This window comes from Labeo rohita, unplaced genomic scaffold (genome assembly GCF_022985175.1).
Source record: "Labeo rohita strain BAU-BD-2019 unplaced genomic scaffold, IGBB_LRoh.1.0 scaffold_563, whole genome shotgun sequence".
NCBI lineage: Eukaryota > Metazoa > Chordata > Actinopteri > Cypriniformes > Cyprinidae > Labeo > Labeo rohita.
In genome coordinates, this window is record NW_026129486.1 from 8995 (window position 1) to 23395 (window position 14401).

At 35.3% G+C, this 14401-nt stretch overlaps 1 protein-coding gene across 1 annotated transcript in view; it reads left to right on the forward strand.

The window, feature by feature from the left end:
• The first annotated feature begins 5268 nt into the window (after nt 1-5268).
• LOC127161151 (uncharacterized) overlaps nt 5269-14401 on the forward strand; it is a 37967-nt gene continuing 28834 nt past the window's right edge. Inside the window, exons 1-12 of the mRNA XM_051103796.1 lie at nt 5269-5343; nt 5575-5770; nt 5860-7684; nt 8092-8262; nt 9952-10125; nt 10322-10492; nt 10631-10801; nt 11057-11230; nt 11419-11589; nt 11807-11980; nt 12431-12595; nt 12810-12983. Coding sequence (XP_050959753.1) covers nt 5683-5770; nt 5860-7684; nt 8092-8262; nt 9952-10125; nt 10322-10492; nt 10631-10801; nt 11057-11230; nt 11419-11589; nt 11807-11980; nt 12431-12595; nt 12810-12983 — 3458 coding nt within the window. The 5' untranslated portion in view covers nt 5269-5343; nt 5575-5682. The remainder of the gene's footprint in view (nt 5344-5574; nt 5771-5859; nt 7685-8091; nt 8263-9951; nt 10126-10321; nt 10493-10630; nt 10802-11056; nt 11231-11418; nt 11590-11806; nt 11981-12430; nt 12596-12809; nt 12984-14401) is intronic.

Genomic DNA, 14401 nt, shown 5'->3' on the forward strand with positions numbered 1-14401 from the left:
GAATATTATCATTTTTATAAGGTTTATTCTTCCTGAGAAAGAGACTGGAAGTTTTGACCATCTTGTGAGGTTTTTCTTGATACGAGATATTGATGTTTTAATATTGGCATCATAAAGATGTGAAAGTTTGGGTGTAATACAGATACCTAAATATGTGATACCACTAGGGGACCATTTAAATGGTTTAATAAAATTAAGCTCTGACACGTCTAGTGGTCCTAATTGTGTCTGACTTTATATCCAGAAATATCTCCAAATTGCTTAATCAATCAGTTAATTCAGGTAATGATATTTGTGGGTTGGTTATAGTTAGCAAAATATCATCTGCATAAAGCAGTATCTTTTGTTGTCTATTACCAATACTAACACCATAGATTTTTGGATTATTTTGAATGTAAATTGCCAGGGGCTCTATCGCTATGGCAAATAATAGTGGGGACAAGGGGCAACCCTGACGGGTCCCCCTATGAAGTGCAAACGAGTCAGAGAGAACGCCATTAGTTAATACAGCAGCCTTATGTGACGTATAGAGCAAGCAGACCCATTTCAAGTTTTCACCAACAACAAATCTAGACATAACATCAAACATATAACTCCACTCCACCCTATCGAATGCTTTTTTGGCATCCATCGCTACTAAGATTCCAGGTATAAGATTACGATCAAGGTGGCATATTATATTAAATAATCTTCTAGTATTGCATAAACACTGTCTGGTCTGGGTCTATGATGTCCGGAATTACATGCTCAAGGCGTTTAGCCAAAATTTTAGCAAGGACCTTTAAGTCTACATTTAGCAAACTGATTGGTCTATAAGAGCTGCATTCCTCTGGATCCTTTTCTTTTTTATGTATTACGGTAATATTAGCTACATTCATATAATTAGGAAGTTTAGATGCATGAAAAGAGGTGTTGATAGCTTTCCAGAGGTATGGACTTATTTTATCATTTATAATCTTCAAAAAATCCAAAAATCAGGCCCTGGAGATTTTCGTGATTGTAAAGAATTCATTGCAGTTTTAATTTCCAGCAGGGTGATGGGAGCTTCTAGGAGTTCTTGTTCTTTTATTTATTTATTTATTTATTTATTTATTTATTTATTTATTTATTTATTATTTTAGGAATGCAAAGATCTTTTAAAAAGGTATTTTCTGATTTACCTCATGTATTTATATCTGAGCTATATAAATTTTCATAATATTATCTCAATGTCTCACTTATTTTCTGTTATTCTGCATCCCAAGGGATCTTTAATTGCTGAAATTTACCCTTTTATGGACCCTTTTAACTAATCTAGCAAGAAACCGGTTGGGTTTATTACCCATTTCAAAAAATCTTTGTCTTGCAAATAATATATCTTTGTCTGCTTTCCTGATGAGCAATTGGTTTAATTGGACTCTCTGAGATTTAAGTTCAGCAAGGAGTTGGGCTGATTTTGAGGAATGAAACACTTTTTCTATTGTGATAATTCTCTTTTCTAGTTTCATTTGCTCGAATAATAATTCCTTTTTCTTTTTATTAGTGTAGGCAATTATCATTCCTCTCAGAAAAGCCTTGTAAGCTTCCCATATTGTTCTCGGGTCCATTCCATTTGTATCGTTACATTGAAAATATGCCTTTGTCTGGTCTTTTAAATAATCAACAAATTTCCCATCTAGGAGATGGAAGAGATTAAGTTTCCATATCCATGATTGATAATTAGATTGAGGTGGCAACATAGTAACAGTTACAGGTGCATGATCTGAGTTATCGGACCTATGTTAGATTTCTCAGCCAAACTTACCATCTGATTTAAGAAGAATATATAATCAATACGTGAGGCGGTTTGATGGGGTAGGAATAAAATGTGTAAGTCTTAACAGTGGGATTTAGAAATCTCCATATATCAGTCAGACCAAGCTCCTGACATGAAGTTTTAATAATACTAGCAGATTTAGAAGCTAAGTCAACTGCCAGTGATTTGTCCATATCTGGATCAAGGTAACAATTAAAATCACCACGCAGAAATACATTGTTACAGTCTAGATACGCTATTTTATTATAAACCTGAGCAAAGTAATCTTCATCATATATATTTGGGGCATATATATTTGCTATCACAACCTCCTCTCCATACAATAGGCCCTTTATTATGACTGTTCTACCTTCTTTATCAGAATAACTCGTTTGTAATTGAAATGGTAAATTTTTGTGGATCAATATTATTACACCACACTTTTTGGATGAAAAGGATGAATAATGAAGTTGGCCAACCCAGTTTCTGCTGAATTTTTGATGTTCAAGGTCATTCAAATGGGTTTCTTGTAGGGATGCACCGATACCGATAGTGGTATCGGTATCGGGCCCGATACTGAGCTCCTGTACTCGTTCTCGTTAAAATGCTGTGATACCAAACGCTAATACCACACAGCAGGTGACAAGTGTGTATTCAGGCAAAGAAACACCGACAACAGAGCAACAGACAGCAGAATGTAATCATTAGAGATTAAGGATGTCTACGAAGTATATGTATGCAAGTAATATAATGTTAAACATTCAGTATCAACGCTTGTATAGCTGGTGCGCGCTAACTGGGCAAAGCACGCAGAGTAGATTGAGCGCGGCGGTGGCGAAGATGCACGGGCTTGTCGAGTTAAGATCCCGCCTTGATATCACTGGAAAGTTTGTAGTTCGGTCAGATATGTGAAAAACAAGTAATTAAAGCAATCAACAAGTTATTTCACGGGGGAGAGAGAGAGAGAGCTCACTTAGCACACGCATCATTTCAATTAAAACAAATTGGTAAATATGAAACAAAATTTATAGAGGCATTCACTATAAACATCAATTATTTTCTGCCTTAAGCAGATACGACTATACGACGAAAGTGAAACTAGCAGTCTGTGCGAAATGCGCTAGGCTGTACTGTACTTGAGCGCGTTGCGCATGTTTTGCTTGCTTCATGACTGTTTCTGCATTATTTGAGTCTCTTTAGATCAGGGGTGCCCAATCCTGTTCCTGGAGATCTACCTACCTGCAGACTTTAGTTCCATCCCTGCTCCAACGCAGCTGTCTGTAATTATCAAGTGCTACCTAAGAGATTAATTAGCTGGTTCAGGTGTGTTTGATCAGGGTTGGAGCTAAACTTTGCAGGATAGTAGATCTCCAGGAACAGGATTGGGCACCCCTGCTTTAGATTATAGCCAAAATAGCAGCATGTTTCAGATGAAAAAAATGTGACTTATATTTCTGAAAATATCAGTTAGGAGATTCTAACGAGTGGTTCCCTGCATTATTACAACAAAATGACTGATTACAGCACTGAGCCGCTACAATGGAGCAGTTTAATTATTAAATTAAATTAAATTAAATTAAATTAAATTAAATTAAATTAAATTAAATTAAATTAAATATAAATTACATTTTAAATTACATTAAATTAAAGATGATGTACCATAGAGCACAAAAAAAAATAACATACAAAAAAAAATTGAACAGTGAAAGTAACAAAACACATTTTAAGTGTAAAAATAAAAATTACTAAGGCATAAATAGTCAAACCAAAAATTATTCAGACACCAGATATACACCACCTAATTTTTGATTTATTTATTTTTATTTTTATTTTTTTACTAGTGGGTTTATGATAATGTGACAATGTGAAAAAGAAATCTGCTTGAAAACAGAACTGTACAGGTGTACAATAAGCTCAACCCCAAACACAAACGGGGGGATACAACAGTATAGAAACACAAAAAACACTGCATTTGTGAACCTCTCACATTCGCCAACTGATCTTCTCAGAGATGGACAAAGACACAAAAAACAGAGAGGTAACAGCGTGGGAGTCTCATGCTCATAATTTCGTGACACGAAGATATTTTCCTTGCGTGTCATAAATTAAAGTTATTTGTGTCAACAGTGCTCCAGACCACACAGGCTAATGTTTATCACAGTCATCCTATGCATTAATTGCATACTGTTATAGTATTTTGCGCGTTTCGTACATCATAAGTACCTGCCAGGGAATGTTATGTTTGTTGAGTCGATTCCAAGAAGGCGTTCACCTCCACGGTCGTAGACAGGTATGTGTCTTTACCGACTGCGTTGAGCACTCTTATAATGGCATGGTAAATGAAGGCATATTTGAATCCTGCTTCCCGCAATCTTCATCGGGCCTCCGCCGTTTCCGCTTTCTTCTTCTGTATACCAGCCGAGAAATCTTGAAAAAAACTACTTTTTTTCCCCTCAATACAGAGGTCACCCAAACGTCTCACTGCTTCTAGGATCAGTCTTTTGTCTTTATAATTGTGCAGTCGAATGATCACGGGTCTCGCTCTCGGATGTTTGCCTTCATTTCTCAGTGGTCTGGTGTGGTGCGCTCTTTCCAATTTGATCTGTCCAACCTGTGCGTTCACATTCAGTGTGGTCGGGATCCAGGTCTCAAAAAAAGCTATCGGGTCGCCCCCCTCAGTGCCCTCTTTGAGACCAACGATTCTAATATTCTGATGTCGACTTCTATTTTCAAGGTCTTTGATACATTAGAGTGCTTTTTGCAGGGATGACTCGATAGATCCAAGGCGCGTTGAGCTGTTAACTCGATTATCCTCGAGGTCAGATATTCTCTGCTCGGCCTCTATAACTCTCTTCATCATACTGTCCGACTTGCCTAAAATCTCTGAAATTGGATCACCTATAACTTCTTTTCAAGAACAATTGACAACTTTTCGACGATCTTGCTCGGCGATAGCGCTCTTGTTCTGGCTGGTATTTCTTCTAGCTTGTTTGCTAGTCGAATCCGATTGCGACCAAAAGGCATTGAGGGACATCCTGATCACTTTATCCTCAATTCTGTGTACCCCTTAAACAATTAGGACGACTGTTTCATAATAATTTCAGCTATATGGCAAGGAGCTCGGTCAGACCCCCCCCAGGAAAGATATTTTATAAAAGTATGAATCATTTTCTCAATTTGATGCATGTAAAATTCAGCACCTTGCAAATAATAACTTAAATTTGAATAAAATACTTGAACCCCAATTGAGTTACAAAATAATGATTCCTTAAGCTCTTCCAGAAATAAAACCCTATTGGTAATTCTGATTTCTAGGATGATCTTGAATTGTGTTTGAAGCTACTTTTCAGCTTGCCATGTATTTATTTCCAAAGTACTTTTTTTTTTTCAAAGATTTATATATTATATAGTTGATAAATTGTCTGGAAACACAGCATTTTACTTTATTTAATGTGAACTGTGGCCAAATTTAAATTCCTGACAGGGTTCAGCATGAGAAATCAAAAACAAATGTTCAGAAAAACTACCTCCACAAGAAGTTCAGAGAAAATCTCTACTGGATCTTTCAGGTTGGAAAGAAATTCATAAATGTTAAAATGTGAAACTGCATTTTTATTTGTTAAAAATGACATCCAATTAATGATTGTCTGTAACATAAATAAATTTTCTCTAGATGACACTTGACACTGGACTAGATTTGTTCTAATTTATATTGTAAGCATCTCTGATATGTGAGTGTATGATTTGGCTACATTTCCTTTTTTTTTTTTTTTTTTTTTTTTTTTTTTTTTTTTTTATAGGATCTTGAGAACAAAATAATAACATTTTTGAAGAATGAGCTGGTGAAGTTTAAAAAAATATTAAAAAAGGACAACACGCAATACTTTGTGAAAGATTTTAAAGAGGACATGTGCAGGATCAAAGAAGCAGCTCTTAATATCACACTCTATTTCCTGAGAGAAATGAAGCATGATAAAGCTGCTAACACTCTAGAAGGTAAGAGTCTTATGAACGTCTGTCATGTTACCACTTACAAATGTACAAAATTCTGATAAAAATATCTATATTTTTGTTCCTGTGTTTAGATGAGCTGGTTTTAATTAATCTAAAATTAAACCTGAAGAAAAAGTATCAACGTGTGTTTGAAGGAATTGCAAAGCAAGGTGACTCCACGCTTCTGAATAGCATCTACACAGATCTCTATATTACTCAGGGTTGTAGTGAACAGGTCAATACTGAACACGAGGTAAGACAGATTGAAGTGACTTCCAGGCATCAAGAATTACAAGAGATACAGGTTGAATGCACAAATTTGTTTCAACCTGGAAAAGACAAAAACATCAGAACTGTATTGACAAAAGGAGTTGCGGGTATTGGTAAATCAGTCTCTGTGCAGAAGTTTGTTCTGGACTGGACTGACGGAAAACAAAATCAGGATATCAGCTTCATATTTCCTCTTCCATTTAGAGAGATGAACTTGAAGGATAAAGAAAAACATAGTTTAATGGACCTTATAACTCAGTTTTTCCCAGAGATAAAAGGACTGAACCTTGCAAGAAGGAATATGTACAAAGTCCTGTTTATCCTTGATGGATTGGATGAGTTTCGTCTTCCTCTAAACTTTGCTGGTAATGAGACATGGACTGATGTATCGTCACCAGCCTCTCTGGATGTTCTCCTAACTAACCTCATCAAGGGAAATCTGCTTCCTTCTGCTCTCATCTGGATCACCACCAGACCAGCAGCTGCCAGTAAGATTCCTCCTGAATGTATTGATCGGGTGACAGAGATACGAGGGTTCAATGATGCACAAAAGGAGGAGTACTTCAGAAAAAGATTCACAGATGAGAATCTGGGCAACAAAATCATTGATCATGTTAAAAAATCAAAGAGTCTATTTATCATGTGTCACATCCCAGTCTTCTGTTGGATTTCAGCCACTGTTCTCCAGAATATTTTGGAAATGAAAACAAATGAAGATCTGGGAAAAAATATGGCTGATGATGCCTCCAAAACACTACAGGAATCAAATACTGAAGACACTCCCAAGACTCTAACACAAATGTATACACACTTTCTACGCTTTCAGATCCTGCAGAGCAGACGAAAGTATGATGGAGAATACACACCAGATGTTTCCTGGGATAAAGATGCCATTCTTTCACTGGGGAAACTGGCATTTCATCAGCTGGAAAAAAATAACCTGATCTTCTATGACACAGATCTGGAATCCTCTGGTATTGATGTCTATAAAGCATCAGTGTATTCAGGCATGTGTACCCAGATTTTTAAGGAGGAAACAGGGATCACTGTTGGTACCATGTACTGCTTTGTCCACTTGAGCATTCAAGAGTTTATTGCAGCCCTTTATGCACATCTGTTTCTAGACATCAACAGTAAAACTGTGTTTGTTCAAGAATCTACAGAACAGGAAAACAAAAATGAAATGATGATTGATTTGCTTAAGACTGCAGTGGACAAGGCACTTGAGAGTGACAGTGGACACCTGGACCTTTTCCTTCGCTTTCTTCTCGGTCTGTCACTCCAGTCCAATCGACAACTCTTACGAGGTCTGTTGACACAGCAAGATGACAATGTCGAAAGCAAAAAGGAAATAGTTCAGTACGTCAAGCAGAAATTTGAAGGTAACCTGTCCCCAGAGAGATCCATCAATTTGTTCTACTGTCTGAATGAACTGAACGATCAAACTCTAGTGAAAGAGATTCAGAACCACCTTAGCAAAGGAAGTCTCTCATCTGGTGATCTTTCACCTGCCCAGTGGTCTGCTTTGGCTTTTGTGTTGTTGACATCAGAGGAGGAGCTAGAGGAGTTTGAGCTTCAGAAATTCAAGAAATCAGATGAGTGTCTCATTAGATTATCATCAGTCATCAAAACCACCAAAAGAGCTCTGTAAGTAATTTTAAAACTTTATTTAACAGCTTTTTAGTTAGCAGCAGCATCAGAACAACATGAAATTTGTCTGACTTCTCAGTGTTCTAATCATTAACCTGCATATTCTCCACCCCAAAAGACAGTGGAGTGATTTCAAATGTGTAACTCATTGTCAATAAAGCTTAAGCTTTAAAAATGTGTTCTTGTTTGTTTTATGTAGCAAGTTTGTCAATCAAAAAAAAATTGATTGGAAAAATAATGATTTCATAATTGCAATGTCAGTGTAACCCACCATCCTCACAAAATATTTACTGTTCATATAAGAATAAAAGGTGGAAAATACATTTAATATTTGTTTTTAGCTCATGCATTGTACTGTATTATACTGTATGTATTCAATTTAATGTGATTTGTTTTCCCTGTAGCCTGAATGATTGTAACTTAACAGAAAGAAGCTGTTTAGCTTTGGCTGCAGTTCTTGGATCAGATAGCAATCTGAAAGAGCTGAACATGAACAATAATAATCTGCAGGATTCAGGAGTGAAGCTGCTCTGCACCGGACTGGAGAATGTGAAGTGCGAATTGGAGATACTGAGGTAAGTTGTGTGAGAACAGACAAAACTGATCTCAACCATACTTAAAGATTGCCATTTTATTTGACATTCTTAACAAAATGTACATTAAATAGACAAATTATGAATTTCACAGTTTACTTTCTCCTTTTGTTCAAAAATGTGCACATTATGCAAAATAATAAATTATTTTGAATCTCCTTTTGTTTGACTGACAATGTCTAACTTTCATTATCAAGGAGTTGCAAAACACAACTTTCAAACGTACTCTAAAAGCAACTAGGTAACATTTGTCATTATCATCCAAATCACAGTATGTAATTGGATGAAGAAGTCTTTATTGCTATAAACATTCTACTTCTTACAAATTAACATTTACACCGTGCTTTTCAGATGAAAGACTTTCACACCTACAGTCGTGGTCAAAATTCTTGGTACCCTTGAAAAATATTATTAAAGAAGTCTGTGAAAATAAATCCACATTTTGTTCTTTCATTCAAAAAAAAAAAAAAAAAGAAATCATTGAAGTAAAAAATATCATATTATAATATTTTTTTTCTCTAATACACAGTGCCCACAATTATTGGTACCCCTAGAAATTCTTATGACTTTTTAACACACCAGGGTGACTAGGAACATGAAATGATCCAGCCATGGCTTCCTGTTTCACAGGAATATAAATATTAGGGAACACAAAAGTGAAGTAACCCTGAATCATCCATTACAATGAGAAAAAAAAAAACAAAACAAAACAAACAAAAAAGTAGTTCTGATATGCAGTTTCACAAAATAGAAAGTGGCTAAAGTAGCTAAAGCATTAAAAATTCCCATTTCCACCATCAGGACAATAATTAAGAAGTTCTAATCCACAGTAAAAAAAGAAAATCTAAAATCTTATTTATATAAAATATAAATCAAGAAAACAGTTCAGCATATTAACTCCAGCATATTAATTTACAATACACTACTGGATCTTTAAACGGGACTGTGTTCTATGGTCAGATAAAACTAGCAGTAAACATTTAAGATGGGTTTGGTGCACACAGGGGTAGAAAAACTCCACATGTGCACAATTAAATATACTGCTGTATATATAGAAAATAGCAACAAATAAAAACTGACAGTCCCTGCTAGAAACCTAATAACAGGCCATGACTGAATCTTCCAGCAGGACAATGATCCAAAACACACATCAAAGTCAACACAAAAATATATCACTAAGCACAAAATGAAGCTTCTGCCATGGCCATTCCAGTTCCCTGACCTGAACACTATAAAAAAATGACTGGGGTGAAATGAAGAGAAGCACCACCAACATGGACAATGGACCAGGTTGCAAGAAGTATTAAAATAAAATGGTACTATTAATTGTGGCCAATGTATATCAGAGAAAAACATTTATTTCATAATAAAATCTCCTCTTTTTAAATTATTAGTCTCCAGTGAAAAGCTTGAAATAATTAACAGATTTATTTTCACAGATTTTGTTGTTTATATTTATCAAGGGTACCAACAATTTTGGCCATGACTGTGTAGAGATACTCAAGAGAGTTGATGTCTAACATTTTAAAGGTCTCTGGGCCTGCAATATATTTGACTATCAGTTTTCACTTTGCAATTGATTGTCGATCACTTTAGGGTTTAATATCATTAAAGTAACTTCTAGAATAGCTGATCAATCAGTTGAATTTTACATTTCCATTCCTGTTCTAGACTCTCTGACTGCAGTATCACTGAAGAAAGTTATAAAGCTCTGGCTTCAGCTCTGAGATCAAACCCTTCACACCTGATAGAGCTGGATCTCATAGGAAATGATCCTGGTGAATCAGGAGTGAAGGAGCTCAATGATTTACTACAGGATCCAAACTGTCAGGTGAAGACACTGAGGTGAGACTGATAAAATAATACAACATAAATGATATGCAGGTATTATGCATAGGAATATTTCACTAATATAAACTGCTGCATCACATTACATTCAAGATAAACTATTTCACATTTTTGTCCAGCAGATTTGGATGTTGTTTTTCATCAAGTCTATTTTGGTATTAAATTATATCCTGTTTCATCTTCTCTTCTGCAGGTTTTTAGGTCCTGCTGCAGATGAAGCCTGTCAGTTTGTGACTGGAATTGTAGGTAAAAACCCATTACTCCTGAGAGAGCTGAATCTGAATGGACGTGAACTAGGAGACACACGAGTGAATCAGATCGCTGCTCTACTGCAGGATAAACACTGTAAACTCAAAGCTCTTCAGTGAGTGTTGTGTTAGCTTTTATAACACATTTGATCTTGTTATCAGGTGACAAATCAGTATTGACCAAAAACAGATCTCAGGAATCACTTGTTAGTTAAATCAAATATTTTGTGTTTGTCTCGTGCTCTTCCTTTTAGGCTGTGTAATTGTGGTCTAACAGAAGAAAGCTGTTTAGCTCTCGCTACAGTCCTGAGATCAAACCCCAGTCTGAAAGAGCTTGACATGAGCAACAATAATCTGCAGGATTCAGGAGTGAAGAAACTCCAGAACGGATTAGAAAATACAAACTGCAAACTGGAAAAATTCAGGTGAACCATTGTTTGATTTTAATACTAATAATAATAATCTCTTTTGATCATAAATTTAACAATTATTTCTTTTGATCAGAGAAATATTACTAAGTAAACCAAAGAAGGAAAGACATGCTTGTCTCAGATGATGAATTATTCATTTCTTTTGACCAGAAAGGGAAAGAATAAATAAAATGCATTTGACATGAAACTTTTTTGGTAGATATATTATTATATAATAAATGTTATTTTGTAATAAAATCTGTTCTCTAGACTTTCAAAGTGCAGTATCACTGAAGAAGGTTATAATGCTTTGGCTTCAGCTCTGAGATCAAACCCTTCACACCTGATAGAGCTGGATCTCACAGGAAATGATCCTGGACAATCAGGAGTGAAGGAGCTCAGTGATTTACTACAGGATCCAAACTGTCAGCTGAAGACACTAAGGTGAGGCAAGATGAAATAATGCAAAATAAAACATTTGCAGATCATTTATTAAAATATTTCTATATTTCTAATTTGTTATGATGTAAATCTGAGACAAAGCCTTTCACACATTTTTAGAATCAGATGCTGTTTTTCACCAAGTTTGGTTGAGAACTAAATTAAATCCTGTTTAATCTTCTCTCCTGTAGGTTTTTGAGTCCTGCTGCAGATGAAGCCTGTCAGTATGTGACTGGAATTGTGGGTAAAAACCTGTTACTCCTGAGTGAGCTGAATCTGAGTGGATGTGAACTAGGAGAGACAGGAGTGAATCAGATCGCTGTTCTACTGCAGGATAAACACTGTAAACTCAATACATTGATGTAAGGATTTTGTTTTTGTATTTTTTTGTTTGTTTGTTTTTTGCTGTTGAGTGTGTTTTATGTATCTTTTATAAGAGAGTGTTGGCTTAAAAAAAAAAAAAAAAGGGGACTTTTGTAATATGATTGTCATCACCACCACCAGTAATTTTCAACTGTCAGCTAAAACATTCTAGCAGATATTAAGCTGAAACTAAATCTGTGTTTTCACTTTATGCAGCCTGAATAACAACTGTATCACTGAAGAAAGTTGTCATGTTCTGGCTGCAGCTCTAAATTCGAATCCATCCAATCTAAAAGAGCTGGACCTGAGTGAGAATAAACTAGGAAACTCAGGAATGAAGATTATTTTGACTCTGTTTGAAAATGTACAGTGTAGACTGGAAAAGTTGAAGTAAGTATTTTAAAAGTTGATCCCATTAATTACTCTGCTTGTAACATGCATTTAAGGTTCACTTAATTTTACATTTGTGGAATTTCCAACATGAACTATACACTGAGACTTGAAGGTCACTGTGCAGTTTTCCACCAAAAAAAAAAAAAAAAAAAAAAAGCTTGAGGCTTTAACATTTGAAGATGTGAAGAAATTAAGACATAAATATTACTGTAACTTTAGCATTCTATCCTTCCAAACTGAAATCCTTGTCCAAACTCCTTGTTGTATGTAGGGTTGTAAGCATGTTGTAGGCTTAAGGATTAAACTGTAAAATACAAAATATTGTATCATATTTTTTTTTACAGTATGATCTAATATTTGTGGATAACAGTGGTAGCTAAAGCTTTTAATTGCATAATTGTGTATGTATTGCTTATTTTATTTTTTTATTTGTTATCTCTTCTACAGGTTTAACTGCATCAGTATTACAGATGAAGCTTGTGCTGCTCTGACATCAGCAATTAATTCAAACCTCAGAGAGCTGGACCTGAGCAGGAATCAACTGGGAAACTCAGGGGTAACAGAAATCTCCAATCTGCTGAGAAATTCACAGTGCACACTGCAGATACTTGGGTACGGTTAATTTAAACATGAATCAAAAAAAATCTGAAGCTCCTTCTGGTCTGTAAACTGACTCTGTGTCACAAGGAACAAGTCAGTAATGTTACTTATAGTTGTTAAAAATGTGCTTATGTAGAAAGATTTATAAATTATAATAAATGCTAATGCTAAAGAAGTCTTGTTTTAATAATTTTTTTTTTATTTTGTCGTTTTTGTCTTTCTGCAGACTTTCAGACTGCAGTATCACTGAAGAAGGTTATAAAGCTCTGGCTTCAGCTCTGAGATCAAACCCTTCACACCTGATAGAGCTGGATCTCACAGGAAATGATCCTGGACAATCAGGAGTGAAGGAGCTCACTGATATACTACAGGATCCAAACTGTCAACTGAAGACGCTGAGGTGAGATGTGATGAAATAATACAAAATAAATGACATGCATGTGAATTTTTTTATAGAAGTAGTTTAACTTATCTCTGATGCAGCAACATATCAACATAACGCATTATTTAACAAAGCCACTTCAGGTTTAAAAGTAAATAAATACTGAGCATTTTAAGCAATATTTTCTTTTATTTGCATGATAAATGGTGAGGTAATTTGAATTAAATCCTGCTTTATCTTCTCTTCTACAGGTTTTTGAGTCCTGCTGCAGATGAAGCCTGTCAGTATTTGACTGGAATTGTGAAAAAAAACCCATTACTCCTGAGAGAGCTGAATCTGAGTGAACGTGAACTAGGAGACACACGAGTGAATCAGATCACTGCTCTACTGCAGGATAAACACTGTACACTCAACGCACTGATGTGAGTATCTTAAATTGTTTAATACTTACTTTTACATATATCTATATGTAAAATGTAATAATAACAGCATTTACATAATATTTTTATGTTTTCAGTAAATGGTTTGGATTAGGTTTTCAGATAAACTGGACAATATTTCTTGTCTTTTCTTTCTCTTCAGGCTAAATAATAACAGTATTACAGAAGAAGGTTGTGCTGCTCTGACTTCAGCATTTAATTCAAACTCTTCAAACCTGAAAGAGCTCGATCTAAGTGGAAATAAACTAGGAAACTCAGGAATGGTGGAGATCTGTTTTCTGTTGGAAAATCCACAATGCAGATTAGAAAAACTGAAGTGTGTATTTTCAGTTATTTATTTACGTTGTTAATAATATGCATTTGTGAATGTTCATTTTAAGTATTTTAATTTTATTTTTTGGTTAGAAATAAACCAAAATCAGTTATTTTTATAAATCAGTTGCTTTCTCAAAAACACAATCATGTACATATATGCTGCTCACATATTATTGTAGCCCAATTTGAGCTGAATACAGTGTTTTCAGACCTTCAGACCATTTATGTGTTTATAAGCAACTGAAAAAAGCACTTATGTCAGGGCATGTCAAAGTTTCTTCAGGCCCCCAAAACACCCTCAGACCCCAGAGGGTTTACCAAGTATGTAAATATGTCAGCCAGTATGTCAGTAACCTAAACTGTCCCCTTGTCTTACTTCGATCCATTAATATTACAGAAATATTATTAAAATAATGATTTTTAAGTTGAGCGGTCAGATTGAATCTTGAGGATATATCAGACTGATGTTATTTGTCTTACATCTCTGACTGTATGCTCTGTATTTTGTGTGTCAATGTATATATGTGTATGTGTGTGTATTCTAATCTGATTCTGTGTTTAGACTTTCAGACTGCAGTATCACTGAAGAAGGTTATAAAGCTCTGGCTTCAGCTCTGAGATCAAACCCTTCACACCTGATAGAGCTGGATCTCACAGGAAATGATCCTGGACAATCAGGAG